The 19,082-nt window shown below is 41.1% G+C and overlaps 2 protein-coding genes across 2 annotated transcripts in view; one reads left to right on the plus strand and one right to left on the minus strand.

Moving 5' to 3' along the window:
- The window catches only part of b3gat1b (beta-1,3-glucuronyltransferase 1 (glucuronosyltransferase P) b), a 24,770-nt gene extending 13,732 nt beyond the window's left edge, over positions 1-11,038 (plus strand). Inside the window, exons 3-8 of the mRNA XM_074610583.1 lie at positions 3,931-4,047; positions 5,186-5,336; positions 5,858-6,369; positions 7,273-7,569; positions 7,903-8,008; positions 9,141-11,038. Coding sequence (XP_074466684.1) covers positions 5,225-5,336; positions 5,858-6,369; positions 7,273-7,569; positions 7,903-7,989 — 1,008 coding nt within the window. The 5' untranslated portion in view covers positions 3,931-4,047; positions 5,186-5,224 and the 3' untranslated portion in view covers positions 7,990-8,008; positions 9,141-11,038. The remainder of the gene's footprint in view (positions 1-3,930; positions 4,048-5,185; positions 5,337-5,857; positions 6,370-7,272; positions 7,570-7,902; positions 8,009-9,140) is intronic.
- On the minus strand, positions 9,584-19,035 carry LOC141752555 (beta-galactosidase-1-like protein 2). Its single transcript, XM_074610579.1, has 19 exons — positions 18,674-19,035; positions 17,957-18,142; positions 17,807-17,875; positions 17,230-17,325; positions 16,825-16,933; positions 16,639-16,731; positions 16,435-16,516; positions 16,297-16,361; positions 16,093-16,177; positions 14,412-14,549; positions 14,152-14,232; positions 13,960-14,069; positions 13,707-13,853; positions 12,746-12,817; positions 12,530-12,608; positions 12,340-12,427; positions 12,140-12,251; positions 11,914-12,030; positions 9,584-11,273 (listed from the first exon to the last, which is right to left on the minus strand). Exons 1-19 carry the CDS (start codon positions 18,763-18,765, stop codon positions 11,187-11,189), a joined length of 1,908 nt encoding a protein of 635 aa, XP_074466680.1. The 5' UTR covers positions 18,766-19,035; the 3' UTR covers positions 9,584-11,186.
- Positions 19,036-19,082: the final 47 nt, after the last annotated feature.

The following is a 19,082-nucleotide window of genomic DNA, read 5'->3' on the forward strand; positions in this document are numbered from 1 at the left end:
ATATCATTGTTAGAAAGATTTGGTGCTAAATTTAACCATTTTTTACCACTTGAAAATTGATAAAAATACAATAATCCCTCCAAAATACAACATTAAGACACCAAGATCTTGAGGAACACCATAGAAAAAGCCATGCTGTGATTTGGTATCGAAAACTTTTGACATTTGAAGATTTCTGCAGGAAGTTTCTGCGGGAATTTGTCCCTGATTGGATGGCTTACTGTCCATCTACCTAGGAAATCCATCCATCCTCTGAATGCCTTAGGTCTCTAGTTTGTGGTTGTAAAGTGTCATGAGGCTGTGATTATCCTAGAGGTCACCACAGGTCATTTTATACAGAGAGGTCAAGTACAAAAATGGTCTCACTACAATGAAATGGCTACTATGGGGACTAACATTATCACACATGATTACAATAGGGCTCATTGAATCCACAACAGTCATACCCAATTTATGTAATTCAAAGACTGTTTAGGGACCCCAGTATGAAGAAATACACCATTTTAGAATAAGCAAAAATAACACATTTATACTGCATTCAAAATACTGAATGTGATTATCATGAAGTGGACATGTCAGCAAAGGGGAGAGTTGTTTAATGCTCGATTAATAACAGCTGTCTGGATTCAGATTGCAGTAATAAGGACTTAATGGAAGAAAATCTCACTCTGCTGTGAATTTATTTGCACCTAAATATGATATTTCTGACAAATGCACTGCAAAAGGAGCATGACAATGGGATTTTTGTATTGATTGTTACTCTGCCACCTGCCTGGAGGAATTCTCTGCTGTAATGAGGGTTGGCCCTGGATACAGTTTGCCGTGTCAAAGCCGGGGCTGACAGGTTGGACGTTGAACACAGAAAAAAACGCAAAGGTGCGGTGATTAGTGTTTTGGTTCAGCATCATTGAAGCTATCTACCTGGATCCCATATTAGCGGTGTATCTGTCCTTTGTTCTGCGCGGTGCTCTCCAGGCTTGTTAGCCTTTAAATCAAGGATGTCTCATCAGTGTGTATCCGCCTCATAGCTCCTAGCAGCCCTGGCCGTTTCACTGTCATTAGCACAGACAACATTAGTATAGATTTCCCTGCTGAGACAGGATTTAAAAGACACGTCTCTGAAATGTTTGATATCAAGAGAGACCTATTTATAGTTTCTGTGAGCTGTGCCATACATTTTAAACACACAGCTTTCGATCTTTTTAAGTGCTGAGTGAGGCTGGCACCATCTTCCACTCCTGGCTCTTTGATCCAGTCAAGGTCTATCATTAGTGAGCGCTGGGTTGGAATCATTAGGTTTGTGATGTAGAGTCTGCCAGGTCCATATGTGTACCTGTAGGCCTACCGATTTGTTATTTATGGCTGTTTGGTCGGTCCTTTCAACAGTATGACTATACCCTTTGTATTAAAGAAAGCAGCTTTGGAGAGCACAATCACAGCATTGTTCACAAACAGATACAAGTTGACTGTGTAGTCCAAGTTAAATAGTCAATGTCAAGTAAATGTGTACAGGTCAGTTTTGTGTCATTTAAGGGAATTATTCCTGCTTCTGGGCTTAAAGGTTTTTGATTGGGGTTTTGGCAGGCAACACTTCAATTGGCTTCATGGTTCAGTGCTTGCACAAAGTCAAATTGCCATGTTTACGGCCAAGTGGAAGAAAACAATGGTTTATTATGCAGAAGCATCAAAATGAATTAAATAATGATCAAATATTGTTGGTCATTGGTGCTTTTTATAAGCTATATACACTTATTTTTTCACTACTTGTGTACATAAATGGACTTGTATCTATGTAGCACCTTTCACTCATATGTCAACATTCATCCATTCACACACACATTCATACACTGATGGCAGAGGCTGTCATGCAAGGTGCCATCTATGGAGGACGGAACCTGCCAAAATAAAAAAATAAATGAATAAATTAAAAAATTGACTCAATAAATAAATAAATAAATATGTCATTAAATGTAGTAAAAATTGTCAGGGAGAGTGGAGCAGGTGGACCCAAATGCAGGAGCTCACAACAGGATCAGACAACAGGAACTTGGAGAAAATAATTTTAATTAAATGTCTAATGCCGGCAAAACAGAACAGAAACGCTCATGACAAAATCAAGGATTCAAAAGAGACTGAACAGAAAACCAGGACTTAAATACAAACTGATCTGGATACAGTGCCATACCATGACAAGAATTACATTAAAAATAAATGTAGCCCTTAATTAATTGATAAATGGTGACATAAATTGATATTTCTGTTTAATTTTCCCTTTTAATTATTTATGTGTTTATTCCTATGAAATTTGAAATGTATGTATATACTCTCTCTCTCTCTCTCTCTCTCTCTCTCTCTCTCTCTCTCTCTCTCTCTCTCTCTCTCTCTCTATATATATATATATATATTTATTTATTTCACTGGTTGCCAAATTCTTGCAGGCACGGCCTATTTGTCATAAATTGCCATAACTTTTGAACGCATTGTGCAAATGGAATCAAATTAAGGTAACAGGTGCACATATTGACTCCAGGCAATGCTGCTAAATTTGATGCCATTTTGATTGTAGCTCATCCTGCACTTGCACTAATATTCCCAGGATGTAGTTGTCAGCATGATTGTCTACCGCTATGTGTATTTTGATGCAGAGAGAAAAAATTCGACATCTTCAGCAAAATACTCAATGACACATTTAGATTGTTGTCTTACCAGAATCTGAGTATTACACTGATGAGAGAACATCATTCCAAACTGTTGTGGTTGCTTTCGGCCATGACGCAATTCACCATAAAATGGGGATTCAATATGGTGAGGAGGTGGAGAGCGAGTCATCGCTTCTCAACATGATGTGCAAAGATAATTAGCTTGTCTAAAGCAATGACATGCTGTTCATACACGACCCTACTAAACCAATCCTGATGTGTTAATTAGCTGGCACAACCTTTGATCTCAGACTGGGGTTGATCCTTTTTAATCAAGGATTAGTTATGTCTAAAGACCTGTGATTAACCAGCAGAGCATCCGTCTCATGAAGAGAAGGGGGAAACTAAAGCACACAGAGTGGTTGGAGCCTGTATTATAGTGATGATCACATATATATCTGTGCTGTAGATTGAAGGCTGCAGGTCTTCTGGACTGCAGGAATCAGCTGACCAGTGTGAAGGGTGAACATGCACACATATGCACATTGTGTAATATGTCAACTATCAGCATTTCTTTTTCCAATCTTCATCCACACAAAAGCATATTGCCTGCAGCGCTGCCTCTAGCTGTTTTGGTGCCCTATAGGCGCAATTTTGATTTGGAGGCCCCCCCACCCCCGTAGCTCTAGGGTTAGGGCTCAACCCCCATAACCCTAAACCAAGCTCCATTAACCGCAACACACATCACAAATAACTGTGTTTATTATAATATAAATAAACAATTGATCCCTGATATTGTTGGCTTAAAAGTGTTTAGTCAGTTTTACTACAAAGAGAGTTACAGGGGTGAAAAGTGTATTTCTTTCTTTCTTTACTAATTTGTTCATTTGTTAACTCAATGCAGAAAATGAGAAAGGGCGCTCACTGGCATTTTTTTATTTTATTTTATTTTTTATTATTATTATTTATTTTTTAGAGGGCGACCAGAGCCCCCCAGAAGGTGGCGCCCTAGGCGACCACCTATATGGCCTATGCCTTAAGCCGGCCCAGAGTGCCTGAAACACACTGCGACACGAATGACCTTTGGTAATGAATCATACCAGAAGCACACAAACAATGTAGATGAAACAGTTGTTTATGCCATTTTGAATATGAAACCTTTGCGCCACACATTCTGCAAGTCTAGAGAAGACTTGAAGAACAGAAGACATTGTCACATATCTGCGTTGCTTTCCTGAGATAAATGACTGACTGTCAAAACGTTTTTAACCTTGGTGTTTTCTCTCTGCAGGGATAATCGACTGAACCGAACCACTGAGACACTCAGTCTCCTCTTCTCCAGGCCTCTTTATACAGAGCCTACAGTGTCAGTCCTCGATCTGACCATGTGTGTTGGCTATAAACATAGGTAAGATAATATGGATTGCATTTATATAGCGCTTTTATCCAAAGTGCCTCACAGTTTCCCTCTCATTCATCCACACACATGCACCAGTGGCACTAGGGCTGAGGATGGAGTTCACGTTAACAGGGGAAATAAGAAATAATGGCATGTCTGAAATACAAACCCAAATAAAGGCCTGGCTATCTCTGCCACTGAGGTAACTGAATTCTATTCAAGAATTTCCAATATAAAAATATAAAGAACATATAGACCTTAGTTGTATCAATGCTAGTTTAAGGTTTAACTGAACCTACAAAAGTGTGAATGCATACATCTTTATCTCTGTCAGCTGTTTACAGCCAGGAAAGGGCCTGACCCTTTCAGCCACACTGTAGCCCTCTTCAAATTATTAGCTCAAACGTTCTCTGCGTTACACCAGTATGCTTTCAAATGAGACAAAAACAGAAGGCTCCGAGCATTTTGTGACCTATTTTCCGTTGTGCAGCAGTAGCTCCAGCAGGCTGAGACTGCTTCTTAACACAATGCCTCCCTCCTTGTAGTTTGTGCCTTGCAGCCACGGTATGTTGATGTTCAATAGGAGGCCACCATATGTGGGCTTCAAATTGTAATTCACATATAGCGATGGGCCATTAGATTGGGAAACTCACTCAACCAGCTTATCCATTCACGGGCTAAAGACAGTATGCTAAATATAACTCTGAAAGCAGTGAATGTTTCCTTTAAAAAGGAATGACTGAATGGATTCATGGTAAAAGACACTTTTCACATAATTTCTCCAACCACACATCTGACAGCATAAACAACGAAATTATTTTAAACATATTGTATATATTATACAGCATTCTAAAAGAATGACACATTTTAAATCAGTTCCCTTAATGAAATAATAATAAAAGGCCTTAAAATGTAATTTATTTAATTTATTCTGAATTCAAGAAATTCAGAGAGAAAAAAAAGTAAAAAATTAAAGTAAAAAAACTATAACAGTAATTGGAAATAATAATATAATTACAGCAATATAGCTCTAACAACATTTAAAACAATGTTTCCAAAAGACACTTATTTTGTTAGCTTGTTCTCTTAATGGTCATTTCACAGCTCTCTGGTTCTTATGATTGTCTACCACATCGTGTGTTCTAAGCCTTGCAGGTAGTGACATGACTCGGGTCTGAACCTGGAGATGCCGAAGAGACGAGACATCGTCGCCATTGTGTTGATCGTGTTGCCGTGGACACTGCTCATCACTGTTTGGCACCAGAACGCCATCACTCCTCTGCTTGCTACTCGAAAGGGTAAAAGATTGTGAACATTTTGTCCATTAATATTTATCATAGCAGTGTGCAACAAAGGTTTTTGTGTTACTTCCAGCATGGGCAGGGGGGGGGACCTCAAGATATGTGAATGAAAATGGGTTCTATGGGTACCCACGAGTCTCCCCTTTACAGACAGGCCCACTTTATGATAATCACATGCAGTTTGGGGCAAATCATAGTCAAGTCAGCACACTGACAGCTGTTGTTGCCTGTTGGGCTGTTTGCCATGTTTCCCTCAGGGAAAAAATGTCACATGTTGATAAAACGCCATGAAGCCAGGGTGTCATGCACAGAGGATTGGGTCTGTTTACTTCTAAGTGTTTAGCATCAAATTGTCTACAGATTATGCACAGTCCACACTGTCTCGTGTAGTACAACAAACTGTCCAGAAAAGACATAAATCTGAATATACAATGGCTTCATGTCGCATGTGGTATTCATATAGGTCCAATCAGTATAGCACACAGAGGATCATTGTAATCATTTCCCCTCCTGGCTAGATGACAGACGTGATGGTCGCTCCAACTCCAGGAATACTTTTGCCGTCAAGGAGTCCTGCTCACTTCAGAACCGGGACATCGTGGAGGTGGTGCGCACTGAGTACGTCTACAGCCGGCCTCCGCCCTGGTCTGACATCCTGGCCACCATCCACGTCATCACCCCCACCTACAGCCGGCCGGTGCAGAAGGCAGAGCTGACGCGTCTGGCCAACACCTTGCTGCACGTGCCCAACCTGCACTGGATCCTGGTGGAGGACTCCCAGAGGAGGACCACTCTGGTCAGCCGCCTCCTCCAGGAGACGGGACTTAACTACACCCACCTCAACGTGGAAACACCTAGGAACTATAAGGTACGCGGGGACACTAGGGACCCCCGAATACCTCGGGGTACCATTCAGAGGAACCTGGCCCTGCGGTGGCTCCGAGAGACCTTTGGCGTAAACAGCAGCCAGCCTGGGATTGTCTACTTTGCAGACGATGACAACACATACAGTCTGGAGTTGTTTGAGGAGGTAAGGACATATATTGCAAATTGGGCTCTCAATGGGTTAAAATAGTTAATCGCAATTCATCGCACATTTTTTATCTGTTCAGAATGTACCTTAAAGGGAGATTTGTCAAGTATTTAATACTCTTATCAACATGGGAGTGGTAAATATGTTTTCTTTATGCAGATGTATGTTTATATTTATTATTGGAAATCAATTAACAACACAAAACAATGACAAATATTGCCCAGAAACCCTCACAGGTACTGCATTAAGCATAAAAAATATGCTCAAATCATAACATGGCAAACTCAAGCCCAACAGACAACAACAGCTGTCAGTGTGTCAGTGTGCTGACTTGACTATGACTTGCCCGAAACTGCATGTGATTATCATAAAGTGGGCATGTCTGTAAAGGGAAGACTCATGGGTACCCATAGAATCCATTTTCAATCACATATCTTGAGGTCAGAGGTCAAGGGACCCTTTTGAAAATGGCCATGCCAGTTTTTCCTCGCCAAAATTTTGCAAAAGTTTGAAGCATTATTTAGCCTAAAGCTAGTATGACATGGTTGGTACCAATGGATTCCTTAGGTTTTTTCTAGTTTCATAAGATACCAGTATCTTCACTCTAGTTTTAAAACCCGCCACAACCTACCAACAAGATCGATTGCGTTAATGCATTAAAGAAATTAGTGGCGTTAAAACAAATTGACATTACCATGTTAATGTCGCGTGAACATTGACAGCCCTAATTGAAAAGCAAAAGAAACATGACGTAGAGCTGATTTTCTCTCTAAGAATGCAATGTCCCCTCATTTCTTTCACGGACATCTTACTTGTGTTGTGTGTCTTTAGCTGAATCTACATTTTGGGATTGATGGAATGTAAAATGACTCATGAGTGATCTCTGTCTTTGTCTCCCAGATGCGTTCCACCAAAAAGGTGTCAGTGTGGCCCGTGGCCTTCGTGGGCGGCCTACGATATGAGTCCCCTAAAGTAAACACCTTGGGCAAGGTGTACGGCTGGAAGACTGTATTCGACCCACACCGGCCCTTTGCCATCGACATGGCTGGGTTTGCGGTGAACATGCACCTCATTCTGTCCAAACCTCAGGCTTATTTCAAGTTACGTGGGGTGAAGGGAGGTTATCAGGAGAGCAGTTTGTTAAAGGAGCTGGTCACTCTCAGCGATTTGGAGCCTAAAGCTGCTAACTGCACTAAGGTAAGAAAATGAGGCCGTCTGCATGTTGTGCTCCCCCTGTGCAGTAAAACAAGCTGCTTCTGTAACTGCTGCTAGTGTAAGAGAATGCTTCTTGTGATTCCCGGCTGTCATGACAATTTGTTCTTAAAGTCAATAAACTGTCAGCTTACAGCCAACTCTTATACACTTCTAGCTCATTTAACAGATGCTACATTCTGCCTCTAGACATTGTGTAGCAAGTATGATGTAGTATATTACAACTGCACAGCACTGCGAGCCAAAACTTAAGCTGAAGTGTTTCATCATAATGGCTGTATTTCTGCTTGTCTCCATCCCCTTTTTTCCCCCCCGCAGGTATTAGTATGGCACACACGGACAGAGAAGCCTGTGCTGGTAAATGAGGGCAAGAAGGGATTTACAGACTCTAATGTGGAGATATGACATACTTCATCTGACACAGGTAATAGCAGAGATTTAGAAATGCAAATTGCTGCATTTCCACAGTGATTATTCTGGGGGATGGGCCAAAGGAGAACATCTTAACTCATATGTGCACTGTGAGATATGGACTTTACTTGAAAGACATTTCTGACCTTTACATAACATATTTAAAGGACTGTCTCCTGCAGAGTTGTTGGTTATCACAATTTTTATTTCTAGCCACACTAGCGGCATGGCTCTAGGGGTGTCAATGCTGGTCTCTGAGTCGGTCCAACTCTTTGGTCCAAACTGAAATATCTCAATAGAGTACTACATGAATGAGTCCTAAAACCCGGAAATGAGTTAGCATTTTAGCACTTCCGGTTCCCTCGTCTCAAAGTCAATTTGTTTTTAGTTAGATGCCTGAAATAGGGTCGGTAACACAAGCTTAAGAGATTTCAACATTTTGTTGACCTCTGACCTCAAGATGTGTGAATGAAAATGGATTCTAAGGGTACCCATGAGTCTGCCCTTTACAGACATGCCCACTTTGTGATAATCACATGCAGTTTGGGGCAAGTCATAGTCAAGTCAGCACACTGACACACTGACAGCTGTTGTTGCCTGTTGGGCTTGAGTTTGCCATGTTATGATGTGAGCATATTTTTTATACTAAATGCAGTACCTGTGAGGGTTTCTGGACAATATTTGTCATTGTTTTGTGTTGTTAATTGATTTCCAATAATAAATATACACATACATTTGTGTAAAGCAAGCATAGTTGCCCACTCCCATGTTGATAAGAGTATTAAATACTTGACAAATATCCTTTTAAAGTACATTTTGAATAGAAAAAATGTGCGATTAATCGCGATTACTTATAGACAATCATGCGATTAATCGGGATTAAATGTTTTTATCGGTTGACAGCCCTACTAATTAGCAAATGTTGCATGCTAATGTGTAAATTACCAAGATGGTGAACATCGTAAACAAACCTGCTTAGCATCAGCATGTTAGCATTGTCATTGTGAGCACGTTAGCATGCTGAAGTTAGCATTTAGCTCACAGAGGCTGCACTATGGCACTACAGCGTGGCTGTAGACTCTTTGTCTTGTTCATAAGTTCTGCTTCTGACATGTGTCTTTTTGCTTCCTTGTCTGTCCTTTCAGGGACATTTCTCCATTGGATTCTACCTGGATTCAAACCAACCTCGGAGCTCCTTTAAGCAATAGCCAGGGTCAAACATATCGTCACAGCACAGTACAGTACAACTGTAATTCACCACCGCTTAGAAACGGAGGCAGACCTGTTGGCCCCAGGAGGCAGCACAAGCCATGTGCTTGAACATACCACACAGTATCAAAGCACAACTGCACAAGACCGAGCCGGCCCATGCTGCTCAGAGCACTGGCTGATGCGAGACACTGGTAGGAGTTGCCAAAAGGAGCTCGCCCACTGAGGTTTCCTCTGAGAGCTGAGACAAAGCGTGTTTCGTGATTTTAAACTGCAGGAAGAGATGGCACGGCAAGCAATAAAGAGCCCTCTGAGCGCAGACAACACCAGCCAACCATCCAATCAGCATGAAATAGGGCCCTTTTGTTCTGGAGCGAGCTGGCTGTCGGGCACAGGGCTGCACAGAGGAATAAAAGGGGCCCTTGTTTTAAGTGAGTCAGCACTGACTGACAGACTGCACTGAGGGGATCTGAGCCCTCCCCGCTTGTACTGTACAACACTGAGCTATTTAGATAGCACCCCGAACCCAGCACTAATTAGGAGTCCTGTTACTCCTCTACACACATTCACATATGCTCAGCTGCACATGGTGAGCACATGCACTGAAAAAACACGGAGCAATGATTTATTACAGTATAACAGCAAAGTCCTCTCTTACAGTCATTTACTCCAAGCTCTTGTTTATTCCTGATATGCTGTAACACTACTGAGGTCTTCACAGACGTCGTCATAAGCTAATTAAGGTCCCACTGAGTGAACTGAGTGTTCCTCAGCAGAATTATTTATTGTTTCAGTAACTGGTACCATGCACTTGTTAGTCCTGAGCTATGCATGTGCGAGTCAATGGGATATGAAGCCATTACTCTAAAAATTGGATGTGCATCCTTTCAAATAGCTGTATTACACAATCTAATTATTCCCACCATGGTTGGCTGGCTTGCAAGTGATGATTTCATACCCCATTGACTTGCAGAGGCACCGCTTACAAATGCTAATGATCTCAGACTGTGTGACTGTTAGGAATTTGGTCAGTTATCAATGTGTCAGGCATCCGAAACCCTGAATTTTGGCTTGAAGATAAGGGTCTGATGTTGCTACAATGCTGCTTGTTGTTCATTTGAAAGCTGTTCACATCACTACTGCCTCAGCTCCCTGTTTTGTTTTTTGTTTTACAGAAGATGTGTCCTTGTCAATAACTGCATTCTGCAGAATATTCACACAAGTGATACAAATCTAACAATATCAAATATAACTGCCATTCCCAAACTGTAATGATTACCCTTTAAAGGAGCAGTGTGTAGAATTTGGTGGCATCTAGTGGTGTGGTTGCAGATTGCAACCAACTGAGAACCCCTCCGCTCACTCCTCCCTAGCAGTAACGTGAGCCACCGAGTGCAAAACCGTGGTCACGCCGTTCGCCTCGCTCAGAGGTCATCCTTACCATAAAAACACTATTTTAGGAGCAACAGAAGTCAGATGGCGGCTGGCGGGACCACGGTTTTGCACTCTGCAGCTCACCTTACCTCAGTTCCACAAGCGTGTCGGAGAACTACGGTGACCCGTTCCCTAGTTAGATATGAAGGGCTTATTCTAAGCTAATGAAAACACGATTCTTTCAGGTGATTATACGCTAATGACGACATAGTTATGAATATTATATTCCATTTCTGCTAATAGATCCTCTGAAATGTTACACACTGTTCCTTTAAGTGGAAATCCATGGGTAAGAGAACATACTTGGTAATTCTGCTGTTCTGCTGCTCTATGTGTAAAGAGTCACTGTAACTAAAGGTACTGTATGTATATAGCTATAAATTGCTCCCATACAAATATGCTTCTCTTGGTTTTTCATATTGGTCTGTGTAAATGTATGTAGAATGACCATGATATTAACAACATTGATATCCTTGAAGTTGAAGGTTTGACCTGGTGTAATAACATTTTTACTCAAAAAACAATGGCCATACAGGCGGTGATGACGATCACTGGATGTCTGCTGCCATTCCGAGATCAGGCGTATCCTCAAAGTGGACCTTGTAGTCTCCCTCCAGCTCTTCAAACACAATTACCTTAATAATTTAAACAGAAAAAAAGTGAGAGACAAAGAGGAGAGTCAGAGCTTTGAGCCTTGACTCTGAATTGTTGTGTTTTCACACATTGTGAATGTTAAAATGAATCTTCCAAGTCCATTATAAAGCAAGGAAAAAACATTTAAAGGTATAGCGCGTATTTGTTTTCTTGCCGAGAGTGAATTGAGAATAACAGAAGATAACAATGACTAGGTTTACATGCACAAAGTATTACGTTTTTTGCCCTTATTCCAAAAAATACAATATTCCTTATTAAACTGTTTACATAGCTAATGAAAATGAATATCTCACTAATAGTCCCGTTTACATGCAGCTGGGCATACTGTGTGAACATAGCCACCCTCTTTTTCATTCCTTCAACCACAGTTATTAGCGCATATCCAAAAACCAACAACAACACGTCTCAGACAATTTTCTGGGTGGACGCAGTGACTATGGATGAGACAAACAGAGCCAGACTCACTGGTTTCTAGTCTTTATGCTAAACTAAGCAGTAGCTTTGAATACAGACATGAGAGTGGTGTCAGTCATCTCATCTAACTGTCAGCAAGAAAGCAAACGTATTTCCGTCAAGCTATTCCTGTATAACTGACAAATGCTGGTTTGTGCACAGCTGTACCTGGTTGATTCCACTGTTGAGAAAGGGGCCGGGGAGGTAGAGAGCCTGCTGGGGGCCAATTGACCAGTAGCGGCCCAGATTCAGCCCATTGATAAAAACAACACCTTTCTCCCAGCCCTGTGGACACAAAGACAATTTCCTGGTTTCACAATGTATACATGAAGTATTTATCATACAAAAATGGACATGCAGTAGCATAAAAAACTATACGTTTCATTTCACTTACTGGAAGCTTCACAAATGTGTCACTCGGATACCCGTATGCAAACAGCCTCCCCATGAAAAATCCAGGGAAGCTGGGCGTCTCAGGGAGAGATTTCCAAGGTGCCTGATAAAGACTGAAATATAATGCATCCAATTCAAGCACGCTATTACAACACAATGAAAGTGATATGCAATGCTTTAGATTTAATAAAGCGTACGAACCTATCAATAAAGCTGGGTTTCATATCCAGGCTGTACATTGTAAAATCCCGCAAGGGGATATTGTTTAATAAAATGTCTCCCACAAGGCCTGCAAGAACACAAATCAAAATTGGATTGTACACTACCCACTGAATGCTTGAGTGATTTAACAGCAGGTATAGCAATGAACTGCATATAGTCTGTCGATCACCTTTATGTTGTTTGTCAAGGTCCTTTCCCTGGTGAACTCGTCCACAGTTTTCCACCAATAAACTTAAGGTACGTCGTCCCTGTAGGGATTGATTGCTTTTATGTCTTTTGCGAGTTTTAGCAGCCAAACAGCCAACACTTCAGCATCCATCACATCTAATAACTGGGAATGACGATTATTGGACATTTGCCTTCATTGTCCGATTCGATGCCATACCTTACCGTCAGGAACCGCCAGCTCCAGGTTTTGTCGCTTGAAAAGGCCAATGTAGCTTCTGTCTACAAACACCTGGAAAGAAAATGATTGCTTTCAAATAAATGATATTATAGTTCATAACACATAAACTCTGCTGCACTTTAATGAAATATCTCAAAGGTGGCTTTAGGTTTATGTCATCGCCCACCTTTTCACAACTTTCATTTCGTGTATGTCCTGAAATGTGTAGCCTACTGTGGGCATACCAACAACATGGAGTGACCACTGGTAGCCCAGACTGATATTAAAGGAAGAGTTCAACATTTTCAGAATTACACTTATTTGGTTTCTTACTGTGAGTTAGGTGAGAAGATTATTACCAGATGTAATGCTAAAGCCAGGAGTCAGGTTGGTTAGCAAAAAGACTGGAAACAAGGGGAAACAGCTAGCCTGACTCTGTCCAATGGTAACAAAACTGCCAACCAGCACCTCTAATTCCTACTAATAATCACGTTATATCTCATATCTTATCTTAAGTGTCTGATGTACTCTGACAATAGGTCTCCAGGAAGTCACTGCACCTGGTCAAGAATGCTCATAACTAACATTAGCTTTTTACTTCTGGCGATTGCATTGATGCTTCAAAAATCATAAAAGTGGTGTTCATTTGTGGAGATATAAAAAAATATTTTTTTGTCACAGCGCTTATTTTCTGCAATAATCCAAAACCTAGGGAACCAGGGCAAAGCTAATTTCCTAGTTGGGCTCCAAAAATACGTCATCCCTGCACCACTCTATATGAGAGTTGTAACGGTTTATCGTCTTAACTTATGGCAACAAAGAATATTTCTCAAAATGTCAAACTTTTCCTTTCACTTAAGTTTCAGTTTAGTTTTAGTTAATGGAGGGCAACCATATCTATAGGCTGTTGCATAAAGTCAGGGTGATTGAGATGATGCCATCATGTACAATGAGGACTCACTAGAGCACGGTCTCGGACATTGTCTCCAGACTTCAGTAATCCTCCACTGGTGATGCTAGTCTCATACAGCGTGTATCCATAGGACTGGCCGTTCCTGTTGTTCACAGGTAGATTCTCCATGCTTACTGGCTTCGGTGACTTAAATGGCTGCAGAAAATAAAAAAATAAATAAAAAAAATTGATCTCCTGGATTCAAAAGCTAAATTCTTTTCATTACACATATGGGCAACAGATAATCTTACATAAAACATACTCCCTCAGTGAAACTCAAAGCATCCCATAATGACAAGTGCTGGTACATGATAGCTGGTTCATAAGCCTCCCTGTAATGCAGGGCTGGCATGTCAGGGAAACTGTCTCCTCCTGCACAGAAAGGTCAAAGACAGCATCAGGTAAGTCACAACATGTAATCACATACTTCATTGAAATTTGGTGTTTAACTTACTGTTATATCGAGAAAGTAAATCCCTAAGAAGATGGTACTTTGGAGTGTATTCCCCAGCTTCAGACAAGGGAGCATCATAATCTGAAAAACATCATAGAGTAACGTAGACTATCACTTACTGCCACCTGTTGGGTGTTAAGGTCAATATGGTTCTGTAGACAGTGTAGGCAGTGCTTCATCATTAGAATAAAAAGTGTAAATTTGCATCAAAGACACAACTAGTTTGTTTGTGAGAGAGCACAAGACGCAGAGGAACCAACCATAGCTGGGCACCAGTGCTTTGTAGGAAGGATCAGCGAGGGCTCCGCTCATGAAGCCAAAACTGGAGCCTCCGTGGAACATGTAGAGGTTAACAGACATGCCTCGCCTCAGAATTTCTCTCACTGTGGACACCATATCTGACGAGAAGTTCAACACATTTGCTGATCAACAAATTAAAAAACATAAAGGTACCTTCTACTGGGAAATCATAATACAGCTTTTAACCCCATTCATTGACACTTTTTTGACCTTCTGCTGACCTCTTCTTCAGAGGCTACAATAATTCAAAAGTAGGTTGGCCCTGATTTTCACATTTGAATTTACATTGTTGCCATGTAGCTGGCGTTCCTCATGCAAAAAGCAAAGTGATATGGAAATAAATACAATGCAAACTAAGGAGTGAGATAGAAAGCATTTGTTTACAGCAACGAGTGACTTGACACTTTGAATATTGCTGGTGGGTTAGACAAAAAGAAATACTGTCTGACAAAGGACAGAGAGTGACTCGTCTGCTTTGATTGGTGTGAGAAACCGATGGCTAAGTGGCCGTTCAGATTGAAAACAGCCCTACGTTAAAGGTGCAGTGTGCAGGATATGGCGGCATTTAGCAGTGAGGTTGCAGAATGCAACCAACTGAAACTTCTCCCGTGTACCAAGCGTGTAGGAGAACTACCAACATGTTCTCATCCCAACTCGTCACACACACCAAGGGGTGTGACAACGCTTTGTCCTTAGCGTCACTTTATTTTTGGCATCAAAACCATTTAGTTACCCTTGGCGTCACTTTAGGATAAGGCAACAAAACCACTATAGTTAGGTTCAGGAAAAAACAATATGGTTGGGCTTAAAACTACTACGTTTGTAAGTGAAAATGAAACTGAACGTAGATATAAACGGCTCATTCTACAATAACAAAAACACAACGATACGTATTTTCAGGTGATTATACACTAGAGAAAACATACTTATTATATTGCATTTCTGCCAATAGCGCCCCCTAAATGTTACACACTGTTCCTTTAAGTAGTTCTGTTTTGGTGCAGAATTGGGTTTACTAATATGTGTTTTTTCGAGGCTGATACCAGTATTTCTAAAGTAAATATGCACATTTTTTTGTTTAAAAATGTTTACATCATATGACAACATCATATTCTCCAGGGAACCCCATTAATATCATATTATTTTTGGTCCAGAATAAATATGAAATGTGCCTGGCCACCTATACAATAGTAAGGCATATTGGGATAGATTACAACCTTTGTATGAATAATTCATGACAGAATAAAACTTTCAAAAATAAATAACATTTCTTTTTTAGGCAGTTGTCAAATAGCTGTGATCAAATCCAATATATGTATCCCAATATACTTTTCAAATATGTTTTATTCATTATCACCTTTATTAGATGTTGGGGAAACAGGAAATGAGGGGAGAGAGAAAAGGGGTATGTCATGCAACAAAGGCTCCTTGCTGAAATTTAAACCAGGACGTGGCAGTTATATGGTATGTGCATTAACCATTCAGCTACCAGGGTGCACCCCAGAAGCTGATACTGCAACATTTAGCCCAAGATTTAGCTTTATTTTGAGCCAAATGGTGCAGTATGAAAACAAAATTCACCAATAGAAAGGTGTCTTTTTCATCTATGAAGCCGCTGAGAACATGTGGAACCTTCCTTACCCTCTGGGGGAAGCACATGGTGGAGGTCACCCCAGGCATCATACCAGCCGGTCCAGTAGTCCATCACCATGGTGGGGCTGTTGGGCTGACAAACAGAGCAGAAAAGGCCCACACTATTAGCTCACTGTCCAGTGCTCCATTAACTGTCAACTTGATGTCTTCAGTGCCAGACAGTGAAGTGATGTGGAAAGGTGAGACACACACCTGGATAGCATTCAGATCCTGGATGTCTCTCTGATTTAGCTTCTGCAGCTTCACTGATCTGATGGCTACAAGATGGGAGATCAAAAGGTAAGCTGCATGTATGTGTGTGTATGTGTGTGTATTAATAAAAGACTTTACCTCCATCCACACCCCCCGACTTTAATGTGTTGTGGTTATCTGATGTGAGCAAGAGCTCGCTGATCCCTTTGGACTGTAAGGCCTTTCAAAATAAAACAGAATGGCACAACAGAAGATATGAACGTCATCCAAGTGATCCATTCTATCAATATCAATCTGTTTTTATACATGTGTATTTTAATGTAATTAAGCAAGCCACCTCACCTCTTTAATGAAAAGCATGTAACTTTCATCCTTTGCAAAGGACCCATACTCGTTTTCTACCTGCACTGCAATGATGGGACCTCCTTTCTTGAACTAAAAAGCATAAACACATTTTATTTTGTAAGGATGACAAGTTAAACGAACTGGAGCTCCAACAAACTTCAGCTTATAGTGACAAAAAGAGACCTGCAGTGGAACCACTTTTGGTATTAGTTTGTCAAAAAAAGTATTGACAGCCTGAGTGAAGCCCGGGTAAGTCGTCCTCAGTCTCATGCTGCCGTCACGGAGGAGCCAGCTGCAGAGAGACAGAAGACAAGACGCTTTAGTTATGAGTAAAGCCACAGAGCTGCAAGTACAACAGAGGCACAGTAAGTCTAAAATACTGGACAGAGATTCACACACTGGGCAAGTCTTCCCTTACAGCAACATGTGACTTTTTCACCCTGATTGCACTCAACAAAAAAAGTGTCACTTTGTGGTTCATATTAGGTTGCTTATGTGTTATCTTCAATACATATGGAATTTGTATTAATTTATAATAATGTATTAACTTTTCCTCAAATAGATATATGTAAAGAATACTAGCACAACCTTGGCAGTCCTCCTAGATCCAGCTCAGAGGAAATGTAGGGCCCCGGACGTAAAATCACCCACAATCCCAATTCAGCAGCAAGATTGATATAGGCTCTGAAACCCAGATGGAGAAGACAATGAAAAAGCATTTTCTTTGTGCGCAAACACAAAGTTTAGACCCCAAATCTCATTGTTTGAGGACTGTGAAATGTGCTTGGTTACAACAACAGCAGCAGGCTGAGGCATCTCATCCCTCTTCACTTATCGCCGCTGTGTTGTTAATTGCCTGATAAGCTGCTGTTGTTGGGGAGATGCTGCAGTTGTCAGGTGGGACCTCTCTGCCTCAACCTTCTCCCCTGAGCACTGGGGCTTAGACAATGAGAGGAAAAGGAGCGTATTCCCAACACACCTTGGAGCAGGTAATATAGTTAGAATAGCTAGAGACGTGGTGCAAGGTGTTTTCATTCTTATTATGGACGTGTTTAAATTGCATATTTGGTTTAATGAGGGCTGCGCTCCCAAAAGCAATAAACTGCATGGTGATTAATCAATGTGTTTTGTATTCAGGTCAAGCAAGAGTCACACTACTCCTTACTCTAAATCCAGCTGCGTGTGGAAGTTGAAAACCCCTCTCTCTGGCTGGTGCAGACTCCACGGCACGTACCTGCAAGGAGGCAGGATGTTAACATTCAAGCGGTGACCAGCCTTGAGAAACAGAACACACACCCATGGTAATTTGTCCTACGTAGTGAGGGTGTTGATGCCACAGGCCTTCATTTTCATCAGGCGGTCCCTCCAGTAGGCCCTGGGGACACGGAAATAGTGGACAGATCCCCCGAGGATGCGGAAGGACTCTCCCTCCAGGGTGAACTGGGTCGAGTTGGCACTCAGACCAACCTTCCTGCTCATTCTCCGTCCCCCTGCTGGCATGCTGGGAGAGGAGTTCATTTGTGTCACATTCACATAATATAGCACATAGGCTATTGTGCTTGAATGGACCACATGACATGCTTGATAGGAATTTGCAGACGTCTTGTGGTGGCAGACACAACAGGAGCAGGAACATGTTTGAGTTTAGAGGCAAGATAGATAAGTTTATATTATTAACATTTTAAAATGTTATATATACTGTTTCACTTGACATATTTTTCTTTAACATCATTTATGCTTTAGTTAAATTCTTCATTCTTTCCCCCAGAAAAAAACACATTCAGTGAATGATAGTGATACTTAATTGTGAGGTACAGTGAAATTGTTTGAATTCATAGTAGCTTTACCTAATATTCCTTTAGAGATTTACTGTACAAGCTATAGCATCACACTTTGTCTCGAATCATATGCATACAGAGATTTCTAGCATTGCTATCTTAATTCACTGTAGGCAAATAAGGCACTGCATTATAGGAACAAGCAGCCTCAAAGTAGCTCTAACTGAAACAATAACAGTGAGAACTTCCCTTACCTGAGATATCTGTACATGATGAAGCCAACAATGCACAGGCAGATAAGTACATATTTCCTTTTGTGCGCATTTCTTATCCTCAAGACAACCATGGATAGGATTTGAGATGTTTTCCTGTGACATATAGGCAGCAGTCCAGTTAAGTTCACAGCAGCATCTGACTGAGCTCAGATGAATGCATGATGCTGGCTGGAGTAAACGTACCGCCTCGTGGGAGTGACCCTGTGCAGAGCCATGGAAATCAAACACACCTCACAACACAACAGCCTTTGTGTGAGTCTGTATTATAGGCTACTCTGTAGGCTTCATGTGAGGATGACGAAATTAGTAGCCTACATCAATATAATGATTTTCTTGATAGTTTTTAATATTGGTTTAATACAACATGAAAACTTTTGAACTTAAGAGG

Source organism: Sebastes fasciatus, chromosome 16, assembly GCF_043250625.1.
Source record: "Sebastes fasciatus isolate fSebFas1 chromosome 16, fSebFas1.pri, whole genome shotgun sequence".
NCBI lineage: Eukaryota > Metazoa > Chordata > Actinopteri > Perciformes > Sebastidae > Sebastes > Sebastes fasciatus.

Bases quoted from the DNA above. Each gene is read 5' to 3' on its own strand.
- LOC141752555 (XM_074610579.1), bottom strand. From the start codon at position 18,765: ATGGTTGTCTTGAGGATAAGAAATGCGCACAAAAGGAAATATGTACTT. The intron at 16,934-17,229 runs GTTGTGCTAGTA...GTCTCTCTGCAG, and splicing joins GATCTAGGAGGACTGCCAAG to CTGGCTCCTCCGTGACGGCA. The intron at 12,818-13,706 runs GTGAGTCCTCAT...TTTTCTTTCCAG, and splicing joins ATGTCCGAGACCGTGCTCTA to GTGTTTGTAGACAGAAGCTA.